This window comes from Felis catus, chromosome X (genome assembly GCF_018350175.1).
Source record: "Felis catus isolate Fca126 chromosome X, F.catus_Fca126_mat1.0, whole genome shotgun sequence".
NCBI classification, from domain to species: Eukaryota; Metazoa; Chordata; class Mammalia; order Carnivora; family Felidae; genus Felis; species Felis catus.
Genome location: NC_058386.1, coordinates 51,039,899 through 51,067,036, shown reverse-complemented (window position 1 = coordinate 51,067,036; position 27,138 = coordinate 51,039,899). Strand labels below are relative to the sequence as shown.

At 38.6% G+C, this 27,138-nt stretch overlaps 1 protein-coding gene across 6 annotated transcripts in view; it reads left to right on the top strand.

Annotated features, from left to right (window-relative positions):
• Positions 1-27,138, top strand: part of ARHGEF9 (Cdc42 guanine nucleotide exchange factor 9) — a 200,235-nt gene that overhangs the window by 56,976 nt on the left and 116,121 nt on the right. For 5 of the 6 annotated variants that reach the window (XM_023248858.2, XM_045050624.1, XM_011291773.3 and 2 more), the window contains exon 2: positions 6,536-6,715. The exons of the other annotated variant lie outside the window; for it this stretch is intronic. In XM_023248858.2, the coding sequence (XP_023104626.1) occupies positions 6,536-6,715 (180 nt within the window). The remainder of the gene's footprint in view (positions 1-6,535; positions 6,716-27,138) is intronic. 6 annotated transcript variants of the gene reach the window in all.

The following is a 27,138-nucleotide window of genomic DNA, read 5'->3' as shown; positions in this document are numbered from 1 at the left end:
AGAAAAACTTATAGAGACAAAGATGCCTCATGTCCCTTCTTATTGTCCCGTGAAGCTTCTCAGCTACCTTCATGGCAATTGACACATTTGCTATTCTGCACAACACATTTTTATTTTTTAACATTTCCCCCTTCTGCTTCTTGCTATTAAAACTCTAATATTTCTGACAGTCACTCTGGATAATTATATAACTATTTACAGGTGGTACTGTTCAGCTAGAGGGAAAGAGCAAGAAAATGAAGACAAGTGTTATGGCTCTGGATAACTAGGATCCCAGGGATTTTTTTATGTTGGCAAGACCTGGCATTGGGAATACTCCTTACATGGCCCAAAATATCCTTTCTCAGACATACCAACCAACCACTGAAGGAGATCTTGTGGACAGGCAGGGAGCCCAATGTACAGGATGACATGGGGATCCCTGAGGAGAATGAAACAACTGGAGAGGCAAGGGTGAAGCCTATACTATGATGGTCCTTCAGGGTGGTGGTTCACCAAGTGTGTCTGTGAACCAGCAGCATAGGCATCACATGGGAACTTTTTTGAAATGCAAATTCTCAAGTCTTACTTAAGACCAACTGAATCAGAGAGTCAGACTTGGGGGCCTAGTAGTCTGTGTTTTAATAAACCCTCCAGAGGGTTGAGAATTACTACTCTAGGTCATTCACAGGGTGGGCTGGTATTCCTGGAAGGAGAAACCAGCTGGGAGCCTTCTATCTGCCTTCTTGTGGGGGAGTGGCAAAAGCAAAGTTGTAGAGTAAGGCCAGCTAATAATTCAAATCTGCCCTACCAATTAATAACTGGGTGACTGTGGGCTACTTGATTAGTGTCACAGATTATCTTCAGTAAAAATGGGGATGTTAATGTTTACCTTGGTGAGTTATAAAGATTAAGATCACAAAGTCCCTTGCCCAATGCCTCACATGTGTTTTCAACAAATATAGATTTTTCTTACTCCCTATTTTTTAAATATTTTTCAATGTTTATTTATTTTTTGGACAGAGAAAAAGCATGAGCAGGGGAGGGGCAGAGAGAGAAGGAGACAGAATCTGAAACAAGCTCCAGGCTCTGAGCTGTCAGCACAGAGCCTGACGCGGGGCCTGAACTCATGAACTGTGAGATCATGACCTGAGCAGAAGTTGGACACTTAACCAACTGAGCTACCCAGGCACCCTATTCTTACTCCCTATTTTACTTTCTTCATCACTTTTTTCCCTGCCTTATTCCCTTCCCTCTGAAAGGGCCCACTGGCCACTCCAAGTTAACTGTAGACACATGCTTCAATTTTGACCAGAGACCAGGCTTAGAAGTAAAACTCTTAGAGGTCAATTCCTGTAGGGTGTTGTGGTCATATTTCTAGGTTAAAGGTCAGAAAAAATGGGTATGATAACAAATGTATCTACTTATAGTATCAATGGAAAAGAATATTTGATAATTAGGATTATCCTGGAAAATCTAGACAAAAATAAATAAGATCTCATTCCTTTTTTAAGAATGATATTATGACTCTTCCTCCTCCCCATCTTCTCATTCATGCCCAAAAGTGTCTTTGGTGTTGGGGTACAGAGCACTGTGTGTCCCACTCACTGGCAAGTCTGAGCAAGAGCCAACCTGTATTTGTTTCTCTACCTGAAATATTCTGGGGATTAGGAATTATTTTGTTAGAAGTCACATCAGCACTGTCCTAAGGCCAAGAGCTATTTGGGTACCTTGTTGGAGTAACCCAGTAAGTACCATCTCCTGACTTTATGTTGGACTTGCAAGGTAAATGGGTGGGGACAATTAGGAAATTAAGGTTTTTGGAGGGGGACGGGGTATAAACCAGTTTAAAATGTAAAAAATTTAACAGCTGATATAGCTACTCCCAAATGGCCATTTCTTGGCTTTCTTCATTTTATAGCTCTGTACCATTTGATAATTTTATCAGCTCCTGCTACTTAAAACTCTTGGCCTTGACTTTTGCAAGATTACACTCCTTGGTATCCTCATTAGGTACTGAAAGCTTCATTTGTTTCTCTGGCTCTTCTTCTCTTCCTCACCTCCCATTGTTGCTGTTTCCTGAGGTTTCTGATCTTCTTTCTTAGCACTTTCTTCCAGGGAAAATTTCATTGGTTTCCACAATTTCTGAGCCATTGACTCCAAAACCTATATAACTATCTCTCCTGATATCTCTTGAACTTGAAATCTACCTGCATATCTTGCTGGCCCCCCATATTCAACACATTGGAGAGAAAATTTGTCATCTCTTTTTCCCCCTCCCAAACCAGCATTTCCTCATGTAACTCTCATGACACTTTGACTTGAAACACCACCCCCACCCCCAAATCTACTTTGATTTCTTCCTTTTCCTCAAACTAGATTTAAGAGCCTTCAAACAGGACTCCATCCTACCTTTCCAGCTGTCCTTCCCCAACTCCCCCAACCCCCTCTTCCCAGCCCTCTCCAAATTCCACTACCTGTTTGCCATCAAATTCCCCATAGTTTTCACCTCTGAGACTTTATGTAGTCTCATTCCTAATTCCTCTGCCTCAAATGCCTTTCCTGATCCCTCTTCAATATGTTACAATCCTACCCATTCTTTAAGGCCTATTTTCAGTGTCCCACAAAATTACTTTAGACCCTAACAGCCACATATGTTCATCCCTTCTTCTGAAGTCTTGTACTAGGCCAACATGTACCAAGTACTGTAGTAGGCACTGTACATACAGTACTCAGTTTGCCCTCTCTACTACCCTGCCTGTGAGGCAGATATTATTATCCCCATTTTATATATGAAGAAATTGATTACAAAAGTTGTATATCTTGAAACTGTTCTCCTTGGCTTTTGTGATATTGTGCTCCTTGGTATCCTAATTACATGCTGAAAGTTCCATTTTGGTTTGTTTCTCTGACTCTTCTATTCCTCATCTCCCATAGTTAAAAACTATGGGGAATTTGATGGCAAACAGGTAGTAGAATTTGGAAAGGGTTGTTAAGAGGGGGTGGGAGAGTTGGAGAAGGACAGCTAGAAAGGTAGGATGGAGTACTGTTTGAAGGATATTAAATCTAGTTTGAAGAAAAAGAAGAAGTCAAAATTGATTTGGGGGTGGGGGTGGTGTTTCAAGTTTAGAAAGTCACTGACACTTTCTGAAGTAGGAAAGCCCAGATTTGAAGCTAGGTTTGCTTGCCCTTAACCATTTTGCATACTGCTTGAAGGGCATTCAGTGTTGGTGCCTGAAGGGCCTTTGATCTTCATGTAAGGACTAGGCATGAATCACAATAAGAAGATAATGGTGGAGGCTCACTGAATGAGTGTTGTATGGAAAATGGGTGAGCAAAGTGCATATTTATAAAAGAAATGTAGCAATTTAAGTCAATCCTGTACACAAAAGGAGGATTTGAAACCAATTTCCAGCCCAAATTTAGTTCACTTTTAAAACAACTCAGAGGATAGGGGAGTAGCGTCCCCTTATACCAGCTTATATTTGTGACTGGAAAGCACAGGAGCCCCATACAGCTACCAACCCCTTCTGGATTAGTCTTCCTCTCATATCTGCACACATATCCATCAACTCTTGGTTCAGTATGTTGTAATTCATAAAGCAGGTGGGGATATAGAATTATACATTTTTAACAGTATAACCAACCCATCCAATGGCACGATAGCTTATAAGAGCAGACACTGGAGCCAAATTGTAGCTGCATTTGAATTATGTCTTCAATACTTATCAGCTGTATAAATTTAGGAAAGTCACTTAACCTCTCTGAACTTCAGTTTCCTCACCTGTAAGATAGGAATAATAATAGTATTTCCTCATAGGGATGCTGTGAAGCTTCAATGAATTAATGTGTGTAAAGTACTTAGAATAGTGCCTAACATATAGCAAGTACTCTATATTATCTAATATTATCATCATCATCGTCATCATCACTATCATTATCATCACACCTTTAGCAAGTAGTAGAGCAAGGTCTTAAATCCAGGTGTTCTTTTCTACCTTCTCTATGGTGTTACTTTGGGAAACAAATGGTCTAGGAGGCTGGCCATCTGCTGACTGTAGGCAAATTACTCCTGTTGTATTATACCTGATCTATAAAATGAGGGCTCAACATTGATGATCTTTGAAATGGTTTCCAGTTCTGACTGTCTTTGATTCCAAGTAGGCCCTGACAACAGACTTACAGTTTGTTTATGGACCCTGGATCCTATATTGACCTTGTCCAGAGTATAGCTGGGATCTCTGATCTGAGGGCCTAGGCAGGTCAGCTGGACTAATTGGGGACAAGAGTGAGCCAACTGCTGCTGGGAAGAGCCAAGCATAAGGTTGGAAAGATGACTGTAGAAAGAATACAGGCAGTGGAATTAGCCAGACCTGGGCCTAGGGTACCTAAGACAGCATCATAGATAGTGTCCTGAGCAAAGGATTGGTAATTGATGCCAAGATACTCTTGACCTTTGGTAAAAAGCCAAGGATATAGCCTTAAGCTACAAGTCTTCATGCTGTGATTTGGGGCTGTATGTGCTTATTGAGCCCTAGCAACACCCAGTTGGAAACCATCTTTGGCAGGAGAGGGGAAATTTCTTTATGAAGATTTATTCTATTGAGGCAAGTGACCAGCAATTCTTCTCCACTGAGGTCAGAACAAGAAGAAATTGACTTTCAGTGCAATTGGAAGAAAACAGGTTCAACATAAAAATAAATCATCTCATAGGAAGGGGAACTAGTCACTTAAAGGTAGCTGTCCATATCTCCTTCTTTTGGATTCTTTAAGAATATGAGTTATATGGTTTGAGATATTATGGATGGAATTTTATGAGTTCAGTATAGCTAAGGAGTAGACATTGGTAGTATGGTATGATGGGCATTAGAGCATATGCAGTCAGAAGGCCAGGCTCCATTATTATCAACTTGTATGATTGACCAAAGCACAGGTTACCTATCAAAGCCTCAGTTTCCTTATCTTTAAAATATGGGTAATAGTGACACCTTGCTCATTCAGTGAGGATCAAGTGATACAGTAGATGTGAAAATACATTGTAAACTGTAAAGCATGAAACACTTGAAAGGTAGTGTTATAAAAAGTCCTACTGGAAATCTCTCTTGCATCCATGATCAGGAGCCCCCCATGCTGTACCTGACCAACAGAATGCCTTGCCTAAGTCAAAAGATCAGTTATTGGATATGTTTTCATGTGTATGCAATGTGTTATGTGCTAATTTCATGACCATGGGGTTATTCTCTAGTTGGCATATTGAAAGACAGACCTATGTAAGAGGATGCATATTCTATATTCTGTCTCTGTTGTTTTTGAACCGTTTTGTCTTTGGGCTTGTGGAGCCACAATTGCCTTAGAGAATCATCCCTTCCTCAAAACAGATTGATGGAAAAGTTAACATATAGAGAACATGTTCAGAAATTTAGTGCTAGAGAGAGAATTCTTGAATCCCTTGCCTTGACAGGCCATATGTTCTCTATTCTAGAATCTGTTTCTCCAAATGCCAGGAAGATTGATGGCCCATATAGGCTGTAAACAGCTGGGTAAAAAGGATAACAAACAACATAGGGGTCTGGATGGCAGCCAGAGAGAGGCAGACTCTTTTCTCACCCCCATCCTCATCACTGTGCTTAGATGAGTGTTGTGAATGTGTGTGTGTGGCGGGGGGGGGGGGATGTGGAACTGGGATAGATGTCTTCCTGTTACTGTGTGGATTACAGTCCTACTGGTCATATACTTTAATGACCAGGGTTAAGGTCTTTGCACAGCCCCTGTCTTGCTGCGTGATCCTAAGTTCACTCCTTAGCTTCCTTGTGACTCAGTTTTGCCATCTGTCAAATGCAGGATTCAACCTAGACCCCCTACGTATCTCATAGGGTGGTGGTACAAATCACTGAGTGAATTTATGCCAAGGTTGAGTTTTATGGAAGCAAGGCATCACAGAAAGCCATATTCTTTCACACCCATGACCTCTCTGGATGGCATCATGTGTGGGTGAGACCAGGAGGCTGCAGGACTGGAGTCTATTGTGTGTGAGGAATGCCATGATTTGTAACCCCTTGGGAGTGGGTTATAGTGGTGTTAAATAATGTACCACCAACTCTCAATTGGTCAGTTCCAAGAAGGAAGAGGAAACAGGGAGGAACACAGAGAATCTAGAACAAATATGTTTGAGCTTCATTTTAGCCTTTAATTTTAACCTCTTCACCCATTCCAGACCCAGGGCTGCCTTTCAACACTAAGAGAAAATGCATTGGAACTTTCTTTCTTTTCTGGGGAAGGATCTAATGGGTAGGGATAAAAGCATAGGGCTTATGTAGTTCATATTCACATTCTGGGTCATTCCATCCACTGGCTAATGGAAAGTTGACAAGTATTGTTTATTGTTTGTCTTGTGGTCCAATGGAGCTTGTGCTTCCCAGTGCCATCTCCCTCTCCCCAACCCTTCACCACTAGTATGTCAGTTTTTCCATAACTAGTAGAGTTCTGTGGGTGGGGTAAAGGGCAAGTAAGGTAGCCAGCTGTGTGGACTGAACACGTTCTCATTTTGTCTCCTAAGCTGATCACTGGAGATTCCATCGTTAGTGCTGAGGCAGTATGGGATCACGTCACCATGGCCAACCGGGAGTTGGCATTTAAAGCTGGCGACGTCATCAAAGTCTTGGATGCTTCCAACAAGGATTGGTGGTGGGGCCAGATCGACGATGAGGAGGGATGGTTTCCTGCCAGCTTTGTGAGGGTGAGTGTCAGTCAGCCTTCACTCCCCTCTCCTGTCTCCTTGGCTACCTGCCCCTGGCTCCCCCTTCACCAGCCTCTTTTCTCCTGTTCATTTATCTCCTGGTGGCTCCTCTCACAATTTTTCCCTTTTTTTTTTTAACCGAGGACTTGAGCCTCCTTTAATCTTTTCCCTTCTAATTTTGAGTCTTTTCTTTTTATCCCTTATTTATTTTAACAATTCCCATATTCTGCCTCCTGCCTCCTGTCTCCTAAGTATGGTGGCTTTGTACAAATCACTTCCCTTTTGGCCTTAATGGTTTTTGAAGACTCTTAACTTTATATTGTTGTGAACTTTTGCCTTTCTTATATCTCTTCTTTTCTGATTTCATTATTTTCCTTGTCTCCCCTTTTCTTTCATTTTATAGATCTCTCCCTTCCTTCCTCCTCCCCTTCTCACTCCTCTCTGCCTTCTTTATCTTCTTTCTCTTATTTAGGAAAGTGTGAACACGCCTGTGTGTTGTCTTCAGCTATTAATGTAAGAGTGTGGGCTCTCTACCCTCTCAGGGGCTAGAGTTTACTGATTGCATATCTTACTTTGAGTGAGGTGACTGGGATTTAAGATGTGTTCAGGGTGGGAAGCAGTCACCTTGACGGGGCTTTTAAGGTCTTGGCCCTTTTGACATTGTGCCATGAAGAACCTGGCCCTTAATAGAAGGGGCTCTTGAGAAAGGTTTCCTTAGCAGTTTCTGCTTCCTCTGGGTTATCAATTAGCAGAATGCTATGGGGAAGAGCACTGGCCTGATGTCTCAGCTTTTGGCCTTCCTTAGAGTTATGAGCTAGAATATGTTTTTGTTTTTTTGTTGGTAATTGTGGGCTCTGATTCCCCCAACCCCCATCCACAAAATGATGTTGACAGTTCTTTCATGCCAGTAGAGATCACAGTGAAATGACTTTGTGGCAGTACAAATACAAAAGCTACGTTAGGATGTCTTATGATCATCCCTACCACAGCCTATCACGTTTTGTTAGTTTCTTCTGTAAGATACCTGATGCCAAACAAAATATCAGAGTGGCTTGGGCTCCTGGAAGACGAAGGGCATCAGGATTATCATGACATTGTGACATGAGGGAAGGAGCAGGGCATTTGGAGTCAGATAACCCACAATGCAATTTCAGCTTTACTACCTCCCAACTCCATGGCTTTTGGAAAGACTTCAGTTCCCTGAACCTTGATTTCCTCATCTGAAAAATAAGGATAACAGAATTTTATGAGGATTAAATGAGATCACATAAAGGTCTAAAGTGTTTAGCACAGTGCTTGGCACATGGTGGGTAACTGGCAAATGGTAACTTGATTTATCACCAGTATTATCCTCCTCATTATCACCCCACCACGTTATTAGCTCCAAAAGGTCTATGTATCAAGGCTGGCCTTAGTGGTTAAAAAAGGCCTCCTTTCTTGGAGGACTTTAAACCTAGGAAACACTGTTATCTGGTTGGAATTATTTAGGTGAGGTCAGTACTCAGAAGCAGAGAGGTAGACAAAATGATCTTTCATCCTCTTCTGTCCTGAAAATCTCCTAATGAAATATCCAATCCTTTTTCCTCTATGTATGTGGCATCTTCCGTCAGTCTTCAAGTGTCATCTCTGTTCCAGCTTAGCCTTGCTGCTTGATGAATTGGTCCCAGGGGTAATCAGAAAGAAAACATCAGTAACCATGGGTCTTTAGGATTAGTGTGTGGTCCTGTAAAGAAACAGCTTGTGTGTCTTGTGCTGACAAACCCTTCTTTAAAGGAAGGATTAAACTGTACCCCAGTGTTACCCCAATTCAAATGTATTTGGCCTTCTGTGAAATGTCATTTTTATAATAAACAGTAAATAATGGGATGGGGCAGAGTGATTCAGGGAGGCAAATGGCAGAGCCAAGCTTTAGCATATCAGTGAACTGGCATTTATGCTTCTGCTTCCAAGACCAGGAGAAGCACACATTCCCAGCAGCTGAAGCTTACCTTTGAGAAGACCACTGACTGGCTCAGGCATGAATGACAGAGTCTAGCCTAGGGTTTTCTGCCCTGGCTTCATGATGAAATAAATCACATGGGTGAAAAAAAAACCCATCAAAATGTTTTGTTTTTTTTTTTTAAACATCAAAACTCAGGCTCTAGGCTAGTTAAATCAGAATCTTTGATGTTGAGAACCACTGCTCTATACCAGAATAGTGTTGTATGTAACTGATGAATCACTAAATTCTACTTCTGAAACTAATATTATATTGTATGTTAACTAAAATTTAATAAATAAAAAAAGAAATATAATGTTAGCCACAAATGTGAGCCACATGAATCACAAATTCAAGCCACAAATATAATTAAATTTTTCTAGTAGCCACAGTAAAAAAAAGTAAAAAAAAATACAAAAATACAGGTGAAATTAATTTTAATATATTTTCTTAACCCAATGTATCCAAAATATTATCATATAATATATATTATCACTATGAAAATTGTTAATAATATATTTTTCTACTGAAATTTGGTGTGTATTCTATGATGGCAGTATATCTTCATTTACATTAGTCACATTTCAGGTGTTCATTAGCCACATGTGGCTAGTTGCTACTGTATTAGCACAAGTCTAGACTGAGGACTGTGATAACAGACTAGGGCCGTTAATGACAGGGTACAAGTCATAATTTAGAGGTCCAGTATTCTATCTACTATACTACTATTTATTCTTTGAGAAATTAAGATCGCATTACATGTTGCCTCAGATTGTATCCAGAATGAGCATTTGATCATTGTGAACCTTTTTGTTTTAATAATAGTTGAATTTTTCACACCTCTACATGGGAGTACATGGAACCCTAGGGGCCAGCTGTTGTGGTGTTATAAGTAAAAAGAAAGGGGGTCAGGCTGTTTCATGAATGATATGAATGATATGAATATTTTTGTGGTGTTACCAGTAAAAGGAAAGGGGGTCAGGCTGTTGCATGAATGTTATGAATATTATCTCTTTCAATTCTCCTTTATGACAATTTATGTTTAGGTTTACATTTCTGGTGGGATTTTGTGATACTCAAGGGATTGAATGATGGAGGTTGTATAGACTCTTATCTAGTAGATATTTTCTAGTAGTAGATATTTTAAAATAAAATTGCTGTCTCCATTATTCTACATTGATTTTGGTTGAGGTTAGAATGGTATTATGGAAATGGTACTAGCTATATTAAGAAATGATAGACCTGAGTCCTAGTCATGGATCTCTCAACCATTTGGTATATGATCATGGGCTTTTATTTTCTCCTTTATTTCTGAAGCACCTTCTAGAATTTATTCAAGCTCTGACATGTATAGGTAGGACATAGAAGGAAATCACATTGAACTATTGAATCTTTATTAGTGCTGATATAGTTGGTACGTACATGGGTAACTTTCTGGGATACTGCACCTTCATGTTATAGGACAGTGACCTGCTTTATCCAGACTCACCTTGACCTGAGATTCAGTAACTCCTTGAAAACATCATCCCTAGGTTGCTTGGCACATAACATGAAAGTATATTAGGAGGGAAAAAAATTTCCACTGAACTCCATACGAACTGGACACCTTTGTGGATCACTGAACCAACTTGGTCACTGATGTAGTGGGGCATCCCCATTCCCTACCTGGAAGTCCCATTGTTGTATGAGCACCCCAGTACTAGGATAGATAATCAAGGGTTCTTAGGGTAGTTCTGTCCAAGCTAGTCTTACTTTTTATTAAGTTAAAATCCAGTGTGGAGTCTAAGGAATGCAAATTCTTTTAGTTTCCAAGTTTTTAGTTAAATTCCAGCTAATTAACATACAATGCAGTATTAGCTTCAGGTGTAGAATTTAGTGATTAATCACTTCTGGTGCTCATCACAAGTGCCTTCCTTAATACCATCACCTATTTAACTCATCCCCCCAACCTGCCACGCCTCCTGCCACCACCTCCCCTCCAGTAACCACCAATTTGTTCTCAATAGTTTAGAGTCTATTTCTTGGTTTGTCTCTCTCTCCCCCCGACCCATGTTCATTTGTTTTATTTCTTAAATTCCACATATGAGTGAAATCATATGGTATTTGTCTTTCTCTGATTTATTTCACATAGCATTATTTCTCTAGCTCCATCCACATCATTGTAATTGGCAGGATTTCATTCATTTTTATAGCTGAATAGTATTCCAGTGTGTGTGTGTGTGTGTGTGTGTGTGTGTGTATGTGTGTGTGTACCACATCTTCTTTATCCACTCATCAGTCGATGGGCATTTGAGCTGTTTCTATAGTTTGGCTATTGTTGATAATGCTGTTGTAAACATCAGGGTGCATGTATCCCTTCAAATCAATATTTTGATATCCTTTGGGTAAATTCCTAGGAGTGCAATTGCTGGATCATGGGGTAGTTCTATGTTTAACTTTTTGAGAAACCTACATACTGTTTTCCAGAGTGGCTGTACCAGTTTGCATTCCCATCAACAGTGTAACAGGGTTCCCCTTTCTCCAGATTCTCACCAACACCCATGGTTTCCTGTGTTGTTAATTTTAGCCATTCTGACAGGTGTGAGATGATATTCACTGTAGTTTTGATTTCCATTTCCCTGATAATGAGTGATGTTGAGCATCTTTTCTTGTGTCTGTAGGCCATCTATTTGTCTTCTTTGGAAAATGTCTATTCATGTCTTCTGCTCATTTTTAACTGAATTATTTGTGTTTTTTTGGGTGTTGAGTTTTATAAGTTCTTTATATATTTTGGATATTAATGCTTTATCAGATACGTCATTTGTAAGTATCTTCAACCATTCTGTAGACTACCCTTTAGTTTTGTTGATTGTTTCCTTCGCTGTGCAGAAATTTTCTATTGTGAGGAAGTTTATTTTTGCTTTTGTAAGCAACCCAGATTCTTGAATCATTTGTGCTGTTACATGTGCAGCTTGAGCAGCTTTCTGTACATCTTTGAAACTCAGTTTTCCTCCTTGTAAAATGGGGATAATTGAGTATTATGAAAATATTCTGTAACCTGTGGTATCTTGGTTACCTGTAATTAGGAAGTTTGATACCATTTTGGCTGCTTTATAAATTGTTAGGTATATGTGTCTTCTACCCAGTCAAATATTTGAATTTCCTGTTTTTCAGAATTTTATTCTGTATGTGTGTTTGTGTGTGTGTGTCTGTGTGTGTTATCAGATTTTCTCCCTTCTGAACTTGGGATATGGCTTTACAAAAACAATGCAGGAGTTGATGTATTTTGCCAGCAATTAGGTTAAGTAAATTACAGCTTTCTGAACATCAGTCCCCATATGTAGCTATTGACATCTTCAGCTGCTTTCCTAGGCTGATTTCCCCCCGGGAGCTGACAGCAGACTGCTGAGATATGATTGTACCTAGAAGTAGCAAATTCCACCCTTCTAGTGGGCCTCCTTTTACATGCTGAGCCCTAACTCCAAATCATTCTGGCTCTCATTTTGTTTGTCCCCATGTAAAAAGGGGCTTTGTTTCTGACTCTGGGTCATGGCCTGGGGAGGACCTACTGCCCACTTGAGGGCAAGATGTGTACAGGACACATCTTATTTGTGGTAGTAGGTGAAGCCTGTGTGACAAAGCATAGGTTTGGTCAGAGAGTAAAGAGCCTGTTCAGATATCATCAGCATGTATTTTCCTTGTTTCTTCAAATTCTAGATTTCTCTGGTTTCTGGCCTAGCTTGAGGCAAGGGATTGAAAGGATGAGCTAATCAGGTCATTACTGTTATTCCTTGCAATTGTACAGATTAGATGTCACAGTAACTGTCTCCTGTTTATAGGGAAGCTCACTGTTTCAGAGTGTTTCTTGGCTTTTAATTACATAGAATCTCTTTTTGGCTGCATTTTGGGAAAGATTTTCACATGTATGAAACCCTAGACTCATAGTAGATTTAGAATTGGAAACACTCATCTTTGCCAGCAGCAGCCAACTTAGATTTTTATGGGGTCCATATCAGTAACTTACATAAGTAAAGCAATCTGAGACTAGGGTAAGTGGTGGTATGTGTCCAGTTGAAAATCTATATGAAATTTAAAGTGAAAAAAGTGATTTTGATGGTTCTTATTGGTGGGGTAGGGTGTAGGAAGGAGGAAAATACAGTGGGCTGAGATTTTCTGTTTTTTTTTTTTTTCAAGAAAAGCCAGAAATTGGATTTTATGCAAAAACCTCCATACTTTAAGTGTTGATCAGTAATTCACTTCTTTAAAAAAGAAATACTGTGAGGGACAAACAGAACACATCTGTGGGCTAAATTGGTTCTCCAAGTCTCAGCTTGTGACCGCTGATCAGCCCGACCTCCTAATTGTATAAATTCTGAGGAGACATAAATCCAGAAAATGCAAGTGACTTGCTCAACTTATGTAGTGAATTAGTGACAAAACCAGCACTTGAATGTAGACTTCCTGAATCTTAAGACAGTTAAAGTCTTTGTCTAGTAAGTATAATGTCTGGGCTTCTTCAGGTATGATTTCTGTTCATTTCTTTCCCTGTGAATGGGCCATAATTTCCTGTTTCTTTGTATGCCTTGTAATTTTTTCATTGAAACTGGAAATTTTGAACATTTTAGTGTCATAAATCTAGAAATAAGATTCTTCACCTTCCTCAGGATTTGCTGTACTTGATTGTTGAGGGCTGTGGTCTGTTTGTTTTGCGACTTTTCCAAAGTTTGTGTGTGTGTGTGCGCGCGCGCGCGCAAAGACTGTATTCCTTGTCATGTGTGGTGACTAAAATCTCTGTTATGTTATCTTATTGGTCTGCCAGTCACCTGACAGAGAATTATTTAAGTACTGAAGTCAAGAAAAACAAACAAACGAACAAACAAAAAACGTTATTCTCCTGCTCTTTGCAGCTTGGCTCTGAGCTGGGGCACTTCTTCAACACTACTCCGTGCTGCTCACAGTTTTGCCTTAGTTTTCTTTTACTACTCTCCTATTCTCATGTAACCCACTCCTCCAAAAGTGTAAGCCTATAATTCTTTCAGGCTTTTTCTGAGCATGAATCTATTCCATGTCATGTATGTTGTACCCTTACTTCCTCAGTGTGTACAGTGGCCTTCTGAGTCCTTATTCTCCCAAGGAATTTCTTTCTCAGTCTCTTCCTTCCTGTGCTGTTGGGTCTGTTTTCTACTTTCCCCTTCTTCCATGCCTTACTCTAAGTGATCATAGGCAATGTATATCTTTAAATCTTTTAACAGAAGCAGCCACTGCCTGGGAAGCCACTTTAGCCCAAGGGAGTAGGGGTACAAAACAAAGTTGTTTTTTTGTTTTGTTTTTTGACTGTTCTCTGTGCCTGTCCCTAAGTGCCAAACAGGTCAAAATACACAGCCACAGTATTTTATGAACAATATCATTAGCCTGGCACCAGCAAGTTGCATGAGGAAAAGGGAACCCTCTTGCATTGTTTGTGGGAATGCAAACTTGGGAATGCAAACTTGTGGGAATGCCTCTCAGCTGCTGGGGAAAAGGGGATAGTAGACAAATGAACAAAAATGCCTCAACATTCTCTAACACATTTTAGCTTCCTCTTTTTACATTAAGAAATCCCTGATTGTAGTAAGCTTTGGATCAGATTCTAGAATTTTGAAAAAGTTGGTTCTATCAGTATTTGCAAGCTAATGATTGTTTCAGTGGAGGGACTGAGTTTTGTACATCCTAATCTATAATTTTTAGCGATGTTTTTCCCCGCTTGAATCTTAATCCTGTGCTTGCTGGGCTGTAGAATATCAGGAAAGGATATGCTTGGGCTGCTAACAAGACTGTTAACACTTGAGGACCTACCTCCATTCAGTGGCAACACTGTTTTGCTTTCTTGTGATGACTTAATATATGCCAGCCATTGTTTATCCACTCAAGCTTCAAATGGATATAGGCCTTTAGCCTTAACCATCTACATAGAAGTTTCTTGTTTGTGGACCTAGAGGTGACTCATTACAGAATATGTGAGTTGAGGCTGACATTAGTAGGAAGGGCCTTTCTCTCTAGTTTACAGAGATTTATCTCCTCCATAGTAGAATTTAAAATGGCATTATTAGTACTTACATGATCTATCTTAATGGGTTCTCACTGTGTACATGCTTTGGATGAGATCATTTACTACATCCTTTGGCTAATTGGAAGGGGATTTTTTAAAATATGGAGCCATCTTCAGCTCAGAGAAGACCCTAAATCTGACTGTTGCCTGACCCACGTGATTTCCTCCAAATTCAAGTAGGTCACACTTAAGGTCTCTCTTAGAATCTCCCAAATTTAAAGCAACATTGAATGTCATATAGTGTATCCCATAGCCTCTAGGCAGGAGTTACAGCCAAATAGCCCTGAACTTCTGAGAACCTGGCCAGAGTTCTTTGCTAAAAAGTAGTTGAAGATAACATTTAGCAGATCAAACTCTCCTGCCTCTCCTTCCCTTCCACCACATGATCAGAGAAACACACGATCAGGGGAGGGGCAGAGAGAGAGGGAGAAAGAATCTCAAGCAGGCTCCACGCTCAGCATGGAGCCCAACATGGGGTTTGATCTCATGACTGTGAGATCCTGATATAAGCCAAAATCAAGAGTTGGGCACTTAACTGATTGAGCCATCCAGGCACCCTCCAAAAACAAATGACCTAATTAAAAAATGAGAAGACATGATTAGACATTTTTCCAAGGAAGACATCCAGATGGTCAACAAACATATGAACATTTTCACAGCATCACTAATCATCAGATAAATGGAAATCAAAATTACAATGAGATATCACTACACACCTCTCAGAGTGGGTAAAATCAACAACACAAGAAACAACAGGTATTGGTGAGGATGTGGAGAAAAGGGAACCCTCTTGCGTTGTTTGTGGGCATGCAAACTCAGGTGCAGCCACTCTGGAAAGCAGTGTATAGGTTCCTCTACAAGTTAAAAATATAACTACCCTATATTACAGCAATTGTACTACTAGGCATTTACCCAAAGAATAAAAAAAAATACTAATTCAAAGGGATACATGGTCCCCAATGTTTATAGCAGCATTATCTACAGTAGCCAAACTATGGAAATAGCCAAAGTGTCCATTGACTGATGAATGAAGAACACACACACACACAATAGAATATTACTCAGCCATAGAAAAGAATGAGATCTTGCCATTTGCAAGGACATGGATAGAACTAGTGAATATTATGCTAAGTGAAATAAATCAGAGAAAGACAAATACAATAAGATTTCACTCATATGTGGAATTTAAGAAACAAAACAAATGAGCAAGGGGAGGGAAAAAGAGACAAACCAAGAATCAGATTCTTAGCCATAGAAAACAACTCATGGTTACCTGAGGGGAGGTGGGTGGGGGGATGGGTTAAATAGGTGATGGGCATTAAGGAGAGCACTTGTGATGAGCACAGAGTGTTGTATGTAAGTATGGAATCACTATATTGTGCACTTGAAACTAATATTACACTGTTTGTTAGCTAACTAGAATTTAAGTAAGAAGTTAATGAAAAGTCATCTAATTCAGCTTCGTTGTTGCTGTTTGAACGCCTCCAAAATGTTCCTACCTCCTAAGTGTTCATCCAGTCACTGCTTTTATGCCTCCATTAACAAGTGGCTCCCTATCTTTTCAGACCACTGATTGTAGGTGAAGACAACTCTGAGAGAGTTTGTCCTTATGTTGAACTGAAATCTGTCTTTCTGGAACTTCTACTCATGGAAATGGTGTAAGTGGCTAAGAGCACTATCTCTGTAGATAAAATCTGGATTAGAATAGTAGCCTTCCTATTTATTAGCAGTATAACGATGGGCAGATCACTTGTATTTTCTTTGCTTCAGTGATCTCGTCTTTAATTTGATGAGATAATAATACCTACCTCATTAATTTGTTGTGAGGACTAAACAGAACTATGCCTTTTGCATATTTCTTTTAAATTACTGATAGTAGGTTCTGGCATATAGAAAGCAATAATAATGATACTACTAGTAGCAAATTTTCAATGTTAATAGTGGAAGTAATGTCCTTATTTTACCCCACCCCCACACCCTCCTCAGAATGCACTGACCCTCTACTCTGTAGTTCTTCAGACATCTGAAGTCTGAGATGAAGTCTACTAAGCCCCACCTGTTCTCCAGGCCTCTGTATGTGGCTAGATGGAGGCCATTTGACCAGTAAAAGCTTCTGTTCCTCCACTTACTCACTTGTATGAAGACATTGGCTGCAGGGAAGCTCAGAGATGTTGATACTGCCAGCCTCACAAAACTAATAGAAATGGCATTATAAGTAATGAGTCTGCTGAATATGTAATTGAATGGTGTAGTTTCTTGGCTGATCTGGCTTCTACCAACAGGCATAATTTTACTGGGGCTATACATAAGCAGTTAGCCCTCATTTATGACTGCATAAATTTTAGAACACTGTTATACATTGCAGTCAGAAATGAATTGGAAAAATATCTTTTGTAAGATGTATTGGGGGAACAGAGCCATTGTAATAGGCCTGTAAATTCTGCCAATTTGTCCAGCTCTTTAGCTGTTTGATAAGCTTATTAAGGTAGTGAGGTTATTGACTCAGTGGGGCTTGAGACTGAGGGTCATATGTGGGGTGGACTCGTGCCCTCATTCAGTTATATATTAGGCAAGTATAAGTTACTGTTAAGTAACACATTTAATAATGGTGTGACAAATAAGACAAGGCCAGCAGTAGCCCTGAAGCTGCAATACAGTCAGATAAACTTGAACTGAGGCCAGATCTTAGAAGTTTACCTTTTCATATGGATTAGAGTGGGCTGAGGGCATGGGATGAGTGAGGACCCTTCCAACTGCACATGTTTGGGGAAAGTCCAACCCAGTAGGTAGAGTGCAGTGTCAGTAGAAAGCAGATAAGGTAGCTTCGCTGCCATGGCAAATGGTTGGTATTAGTGGGTCTAACATCGAATTGCTGGCTGTGCTTCAATTAAGCAGGTGACCAGGAATCTAGAAACAGGCAGTGTGCAGTGAATCAGTAATGGTTTCCTCATATGTGGAATAAATCTGTTCATCCAATAGATGATCCTCAAGTTGTTACTGAAGAGGTACAAATGTACTTTATTTAAATTTTTAAAAAAATGTTTATTTTTGAGAAAGACTGAACAAATGGGATGGGGCAAAGAGAGAGGGAGAAACAGAATCTGAAGCAGGCTCCAGGCTCTGAGCTGTCAGCACAGAGCCCAATGTGGGGCTCAAACCCACAAACCATGAGATCATGACCTGAGCTGGTCAGACGCTTAACCGACTGAGCCAGCCAGGTGCCCCTGTACGGACATAATTTAGACCTGGAGCCCATCCTACAGAAGTCTGATAGATATGAGAACTTATGCAGAAGGGAAATGTCTTACCTAAGCTCTGTGACCTTGGCCAAATCATTTCTCTTGGAAGGCCTCAGTTTTCTCCAGCTCATAATCTATATATTATTTTTCATTAAGGTAAAATACACATAACATAAAATTTACCATTTTGGGTCTTTTAAAGTATGGAACTCAGTGCATTTATGATGTTTTACAACTATCACCACCATCTAGTTCCAGAACTTTTTAATCACTCCTAAAAGAAACCCATACCCATTAGCAGTCATTCCTCATTCCTCCCTCATCACAGTCCCTGGGCTCCATAATATTTTGTACACAGGTCTGCAGTTGGAAGGTAGACGATAGTTAGGGAAGGAATATTGTTTAGTAGCAGCTGAGGTCAGGGAGAGGCATATGACTGGAGTAGCCACAGGAGAATACCTTAGCCTGGATAGGGACTACAAGGAGTTAGAAATACAAAGCAGAACCCTAAACAAGGAGCAGGCCAGATTTGGAACAGTGGTAGAGTTCTGCAGGATGAGATAGTGAGATCCTGCCAGTATAGTAATAAATGGCATGGCCTAGACAAGATAACAGTTCTGATTTCAAAGCCAGTGTTTTTCCAGGTCACTATGCCAAAATAGGTTTTCTGAATGTCTGTCAAATATTGTGAACTTTCTGGAAGATGAATAACTCAGGTCAGCTTGATTTCAGCATCCTCCCTTAGTGTGGCTTTCATCCTGAAATCAGAGAGGGCAGGGTTTTGTACTTCCATATCTGGATAGTTTAACTAGAACCCTTATCTTTCTTTTATCCCAAACAGACTGCAAATCAAAGGAAATACAGATAAAATGAACATTTAAAGGTCCTGGCAGTCAATTAATATGTATATGTCTACACATGTTATTTGTTTGCTGCTACTCCCCCAAGAGCACAAGACCATGCACATAATGTTTGTGAAATAAATCCTGGGTGATTTAATTTGGCACAAGTATTATTTTTGTGGCTATTTAACTAATATAAACCTAAATTCTACCAAGTTCTAACCAGGCAATAGGCCAATGAAAACCAATTAAAAGGAAAAGACTTAGGTATAATATGGGGCATAGTCTGTTTCAGAGACATCTAATGGGGTTTTTTTTTGGTCACAATTATACTATTAAATATAGATTTGAATAGATATTTGAATGCCTACATATTGAACATATATACTATGGAAAGTATTTGAAATATTTGAGGGTATTTACTTGATTTGAAATATTTTTTCAATGTTTAAAAACTTATTTATTTTTGACAGAAAGTTTGTATATATTTAAGGTATACAATTTAATATTTTGGTATATGTATACATTGTGAAATTATTATCACAAACTTCTTAACATATCCATCACTTCTTGTAGTTAACTATTACTATTACTTTTTATGTAAGAACACCTGAGTTTAATTCTCAGAACATTTCAAGTGTATAATATATTATTATTACCTATAGTCAACATGCTATACGTTAGATATCCAGAATTTATTCATCTTATAACTAAAAGTTAGTATCCTTTGATGAATATCTTCCCTTTTCCCTGATAGCCATCATTGTACTTTCTGTTACTATGAATTTGACTTTTTTTTAGATTCCATATATAAGTAAGATGAAGTGATCTTTCTGTATCTGGCTTATTTCACTTAGTTTAATATCCTCCAGTTGCAACCATGTTGTTGCAAATACCTGTATATACTTTTTTTATATATTGGGGTGCCCCGGTGGCTCAGTTGGTTATCTGACTCTTGGTTTTCGCTTCAAAAGTCATGGGATTGAGCCCCATGTTGGGCTCCACACTGAGCACAGAACCTGCTTGGGATTCTCTCTCTCTCCCTCTGCTCCTCTCTCCCACTCACTCACTCTCTCCCTCTCAAATAAAAAAAAAATTAAAATTTTTTTAAAGTTAATTTAAAATAAAAAATAAACAGTACTATTCCCTTGTGTATATATTCCATTTTGTGGAATTTTCTTTTCCATTTATCTATTGACTGGCATTTATGTTGTTTCCCTATGTTGGCTACTGTGAATAAAGCTGTAATGAACATGGGAGTGCAGATTTCTCTTTGAACCAGTGATTTTATATCCTTTGGATATATGCCCAGAAGTGGAGTTGCTGGATCATATAATAGTTCTACTTTTAATTTTTTTGAGGTACCTCAAAACTGTTTTCCATGATGGCTGTACCAATTTACATTTCCTACCTATAGTGCACAAGGGCTCACTTTTCTCCACATCCTCACAAACATTTGTTATCTTTTGACTTTTTGACTAGCTATGCTAACATGTATGAGGTGATATCTCATTAATGTTTTAATTTTCATGATCTCAGGTCATGATCTTGTTCAAGCCCTGCATCGGGCTCTGGGCTGACAGCTCAGTCTGGAGCCTGCTTCGGATTCTGTGTGTGTCTCTCTCTCTGCCACTGCCGTGCTCACACTCTGTCTCTGTCTCTCAAAAAGTGAATAAACATTAAAAAATATTTTAAAAATGTAGTTTAGGTCCAATATTTCCTTATTGATTTTCTCCTGTATGATCTATAAATTGTTGAAAGTGGGATACTGAAGTCCCCTACTATTATTGTGTTGTTATTTCTCCCTTCAGATCTGTTAATATTTGCTTTCTGTATTTCGGTGCTCCAATTTTGGGTGCACATGTATTTACTATTGTTATTCCTCTTGATGTATTGATCCCTTTATGATTATATAATTACCTTCCTTGTCTCTTATTACAGTTTTGACTTCTAATCAACCTTTTTTTTTTCTGATATAGGTATAACTACCCCTACTCTGTTTTGGTTTATATATTTATGGAATATCTTTTTCCATTACTTTCAGCCTAGATGTATCCTTTTTTCTTTTATTTTTTTTAACTCAAGTATCATTAACATACAGTATTTTATTAGTTTCGGGTGTACAATATAATGATTCAAAAATTCTATGTTTTTTTTTAATTTTTTTTTCAACGTTTATTTATTTTTGGGACAGAGAGAGACAGAGCATGAACGGGGGAGGGCCAGAGAGAGAGGGAGACACAGAATCGGAAACAGGCTCCAGGCTCCGAGCCATCAGCCCAGAGCCCGACGCGGGGCTCAAACTCACGGACCGCGAGATCGTGACCTGGCTGAAGTCGGACGCTTAACCGACTGCGCCACCCAGGCGCCCCAAATTCTATGTATTTTTAGTGCTCATCAAGATAAGTGCATTCTTAATCCCTGTTATGTATTTTACCTATCCTCACACCCACTTCCCCTTTGGCAATCACCAGTTCATTCTCTGTATTCAACAGTCTATTTTTGTTTGTCTCTTTTTTTGTTCATTTGTTTTGTTTCTTAAATTCCTGAATAGACATTTTTCCAAAGAAGACATACCAATGGCCAACAAACACATGAAAAGATGCTCAACATCTCTATTCATCATGGAAATGCAAATTAAAACCACAATGAGATATTACATTACACTTGTCAGAATGCATAAAATCAAAAATACAAGAAATAACAAGTGTTGGCAAGGATGTAGAGAAAAAGGAACCTTGTACACTGTTGGTGGGAATGCAAATTGGTGCAGCCATTGTGGAAAACAGTATTCAGGTTCCTCAAAAAGTTAAAAATAGAATTACCATATGATCCAGTAATTACACTTTCACATATTTACCCAAAGAAAATGAAGACACTAATTCACAAAGATATATGAACTCTTATGTTTATTGCAGCATTATTTATAATAGCCAAGATATGAAAACAACCCAAGTGTTCATTGATAGCTGAATGGATAAAGTAGATGTGGTACACACACACACACACACACACACACACACACACACACAATGGATTATTACTCAGCCATTAAAAATTCATGAAATTTATGGGCTACTGGGTGGCTCAGTCAATTGAGTGCCCAGTTTCAGCTCAAGTCATGATGTTGCAGTTTGTGAGTTCAAGCCCCGCTTTGGGCTCTGTGCTGACAGCTCAGAGCCTGGAGCCTGCTTTGGATTCTGTGTCTTTCTGTTCCTCCTCTACCTGTGCTCTCTCTCTCTCAGAATAAAAAAACATTTGTAAAAATCATGAAATCTTGCCATTTGTACCAACATGAATGGACTTAGAGGATATAATGCTAAGTGAAATAAGTCAATCAAAGTAAGACAAAAAACATATGATTTCACTCATATGTAGAATTTAAGAATCCTTAAATATCCCTAAAGCTTAAGTCAACCCCATAGCCAGCATATAGTTGGGTCTTGTATTATATCCATTCAGTCACTCTGTGTCTTTTGATTAGAGATTTTAATCAATTTCCTTAAAGTAATTATTGGTAAGTAAGTACTTATTATTGCCATTTTGTTCATTGTTTTCTGGGTGTTTTATAGATTCTTTGTTTCTTCCTCTCTTGTTCTCTTCCTTTATGATTTGATTATTTTCTATACTGGTATACTTTGATTCCTCTTTATCTTTTATGTATCTACTATAGATTTTTGTTTTATGGTTGTCATAAGGCTAACACAAAACATCTTAAGAGTTTTAATAGTCTACTTTAAGCTAATAACAAGTTTGTCCTAATACAAAAGCTCAACACTTTTACCCTCCACACACATTTTATGTTTTTGATATCATTGCTTATATCTTTTCTGGTTTTATTTAAATTCCACTTAATTAACATACAGTGTAATATTAGTTTCAGGTGTACAATATAGTGATTCAACACTTTCTTACATATTTTTATATTGTGTATCCATTAACAAAATATTGTAGCTATAGTTATTTATAATGTTTTTGTCATTTATTCTTTATACTAGAGTTAACTGATTTACATACAATTCTATTAGAGTATTCTTAGTTTGACTATATATTTACATTTACCAGTGAATTTTATGCTTTCATACAATTTTGTGTTACTAGTCAGCATCCTTTCTTTTCAGCTTGAAGAACTCCATTCCTTGTAATACAGTTCTAGTGGTGGTGAACTTCAGCTTTTATTTATCTTAAGAATGTCTTTATCTCTCTTTCAGTTGATTTTGATGGCTTTGCTGGGTGAAGTATTCTTGGTTGGCAGTACTTTTCCTTTTTTAAAAAAATAAATTTGTGATTTTTAAAATTTATTTTGAGAGAGAGAGGGAGGAAGGGAGAGGGAGAGAGAGGAGGGGAAGAGAGAGAATCCCAAGCAGGCTCCACTCTGTCAATGCAGAGCCCAATGTGGGGCTCAAACCCATGAACCAAAGTCAAGTGTCAGATGCTTGACCGACTGAGCCACTCAGATCCCCAGGCTGGCAGTCTTTTTCTTTCAGTAATTTGAATAAACATCCCACCTTCCTGGCCTGCAAGGTTTTTGCTGAGAAATGCATTGATAGCTTTATGGGAGTTCTTTTGTATATGAGAAGCTCCTTTTCTCTTCTGCTTTCAAGATTTTCTCTTTGTCATTAATTTTTGACATTTTTATTATAATGTTTCTGAGTAAAGTCTTCTTTGGATTGAACCTGATTAGGGACTTTTGAGCTTCAAGCACCTGGATGTCCATATCGTTCCCCAGATTTGGGAAGTTTTCCTCTATTGTTTCTTTAAATAAGCTTTCTGCCAGAGGCATCTAGTTCCTACCCCCTATACATTTTGAACACTTTTGTTGTCAAATTTTTTAATTTTTAAAATTTCATTAATTTTTTTAATGTTTATTTTTGAGAGAAAAAGAGAGTGAGACAGAGCATGAGTGGAGGAGGGCCAGAGAGAGGGAGACACAGAATCCGAATCAGGCTCCAGGCTCTGAGCTGTCAGTACAGAGCCTGACATGGGGCTTGAACCACGAACCGTGAGAACATGACCTGAGCCGAAGTCAGGCACCTAACCTACCGAGCCACCCAGGTGCCCCTGTTGTCAAATTTTTAATGCATGCCAATCTGGTGGCTGTAAAATATCATCTCATTGTGGTATTACATTACACTTTTAATATTTCTGAACAAAATGAGCATATTTTCATAGGTTTATTATTCATTCATAATTCCTTATCTGTGAAATGTATCTAAAGTTTTTTCCCATTTTTTCCTAATGTGTTGTTGGTGTTTCTTTAATTTTTAAGACCTTCTTTATACATTTTAGAGACTAATAATTTATGCAAACATTTCCTCCCAGCTTATGGCTTGTCTTTTACTTTATTTATGCTACCTTTTTAGAGAGAAGTTCTTAAAGTGATGAAACGTATTGATTTCCTTCTTGTTTTTACTTTTTTTTTGGTTTCTTAAATTTTCTGAGGCCATAAAGTCATTCTTCTAAGTTGTTTTTTGAAAGTTTTTATAGATCATTTTTTTTTAATTTTTAAAATATTTATTTTTGAGAGAGGGGGAGAGAGAGAGAGAGAGAGAGAGAGAATGCGAGGAGCAGAGAGAGAGAATCTGAAGCAGGATCCAGGCTCTGAGCTGTCAGCATAGAGCCTGCCATGGAGCTCAAACTCACAAACCGTGAGATCATGACCTGAGCCGAAGTCAGAGACTTAACTGACTGAGCCACCCAGGTGCCCCTTTATAGCTCTGTTTTTAATTTTAAGTATTTAATCCCTTGGTAATTTGTTATATATGGTGTGATAAAGGGACCTGGTTTTATTTTCTTCCATTTATTAAACACACTCTTATTTTCTCAGTAATTTGCAGTGCTAGATCCTGCTGTATCCTGTTCTCATATACATTTGAATTTCTGATACTTTACAGTTGGTTCCATTGGCTTATCTTCATTATTATAGTTTTACTATAACTATAATATAGTCTTGGCTATAACTATAATAATGTCTTGGCTATTCTTTTTTTAAAATTTATTTGTATACCTTTTATAATGAGCTTATTATGTGTTCCAAAATCCCCATTGAGATTTTGGTTTGAATAAATTTAGTCACTAAATCAAACTAACGAGAATTGATATTTTTATAATATTGAGGCTATCTAAAAGCATGTTTTCACTCTCCATTTATTTCAATTTTAATGCCTCTCAAAAAACTTATTTTCTTCAAAGTGCCTATGAATATTTTCTTTGATTTACTTTTAGCAGTTACATATTGTTTTATAATTATAAATAATATCTTTGTAAAATCATATTTTTCCCTAGATGATATTTAGTAATTTACAAAAATTCTGTTTACTTTTGTATGTTGATTTGATATCTGCCAACTTTGGCAAAGGCATCTAGTTTTGCTGATTAGGCATATTTATGTCTATGAAGTGTTTCCCTGTACCCCACACCAATTCTGGCTTGAGCTCTCACCTTAGGATGGTTTGTCACAAGCAAAAGATATCAATATCTCCAATTCAAACTGTCTGCCTTAATAGGGGCTGTTTAGAGTCTTCCTGTCGATGAAATGGCATTTAGAATGTGAGATATGTGAAAATTATGAAGGCAGTTACAAAAGTACCACCAAAATCCATTTCCTGGCTAGAGACAACAATTTTTCCCAGATAGCATGTTGCCTTGTGGTTCTAGGGCAGATGGTGTCAAATTGGAGGATAATAATAACGGCTAATACTTGACTTTGTGCCAGGGACTGTTCTAAGGGTTTCATATGTATTACCTTATTTAATCTTCATAATGGCCCCATAAAGTAGATTGATATTATTCTCTATATTTTATAGATGAGGAAACAGTATCAGAGATATTAAGTAACTTATTCTACATTACTCAGCAAGGCAGTTGTAGAGCCAGGATTTGAACCCATGTTCCCAAGTCTATACCCTTCAACACTGTCATAGATTGTCTCTCTTGATATTGTCCTGAGTCTTCAGACTTTGCTTCAATCCTGACTGCTTCCTGTTCACTGTGAAGCATCCATTGCCCTCTCTGGCCTTGAATGTCTCATCTAGGATATAGGACTAATAAAGGTATATGTGTCTGCCATACAGGGCAGTTTTGAAATGAGAAAATCCTGTTCTTGAACTAAGCTTTCAGAGAAGCCAGGAACAATAGAAGAATGATAGAAAATGATAGGGAAGGACTTCTTGTGCAGAGGGTGAAGGGCAGCCATTAGAATGATACAGGAATAGAGGTGGGAATAAGTAGGATGTGTTAGAATGACCAGCAAGAGAGGCCTGGCTCATGTTATGGTCTCTGTTAGGAAGGAATGGAATTCAGTGAGCTAGGTCCATTATAACATGTTAATAGATAACCATGAATGCGGAGATGGGATATCCACATGGATCTTGTTTTGTCTTTTATCTTTTCCTTTCCTTTCTTTTTTTTTGTCTGTTGTATAAACAAAATTTTCATTGCTCAGGTTGAAGCTTATTGCTCATTGTGTGTATGCTTGAAAAGGAGAACAATTTGTTAGCAGCCTTATTATAATGATCTTTCATGTGACAGTTATTAAATCTCTTCCCCTTGAGGGACAAAGAATGGTTTCTGTGCTTGATTATACCTGCCATGCCGTTTGGCTTTGTGCCAGATAGAAACATAAAATGCTTCCTGGAATGCATGCTCAGGGATCTCTAAGCATACCTGATTCTCCTGGAAGCTGGGATTGAGACTCCAGAACAGAGGCAGGATATGTGTGCAAGAAGTGGGAGCTGTGCCTACAACACACTAGGTTTATTTCAGTTTCCCACATCCACCTTTGCAGCCACTGTCATTGTTTAACTGTTGTGGCAGAGAAGGGTGTTTCAGTTACCTTTGTTATAGGAGAGTTCATTTCCTACAATCCCACTCTTTTGTCTGTGTTTTGCCCTTTTGCTGAGTTTTTTGGCTGGGGCTTTCATAAAACAGAAGTACATTAGAGGGCCCTGCTCATGTTTAGAGTTATCTGAAAAAGGAAAAGCCTGCCTTAGGAGATAGTGATCTCATCATTAGTTGTGTTCAAGCAGGAGGGCTGGGCAATTGTTGGCAATGGACATTGTCACTGGAGTTAATGTGTTGATAAAGGGACTGAGGGTAGTATGGACTGGATGACCTACCATTTCCTTTATAACTCTTATTCCACAACTCTGAGATTCTATTATTTAATGTGACTGGTAGTAACACTTCACTTTCTTGGAGGATGGCTCATGTTTTATTCCTCTCTGGCTGGCTAGATTTGATCTTTGAAAATATTGAGCTGACATTTAGACAATATTGCTTACCCATTATCTTCTCAG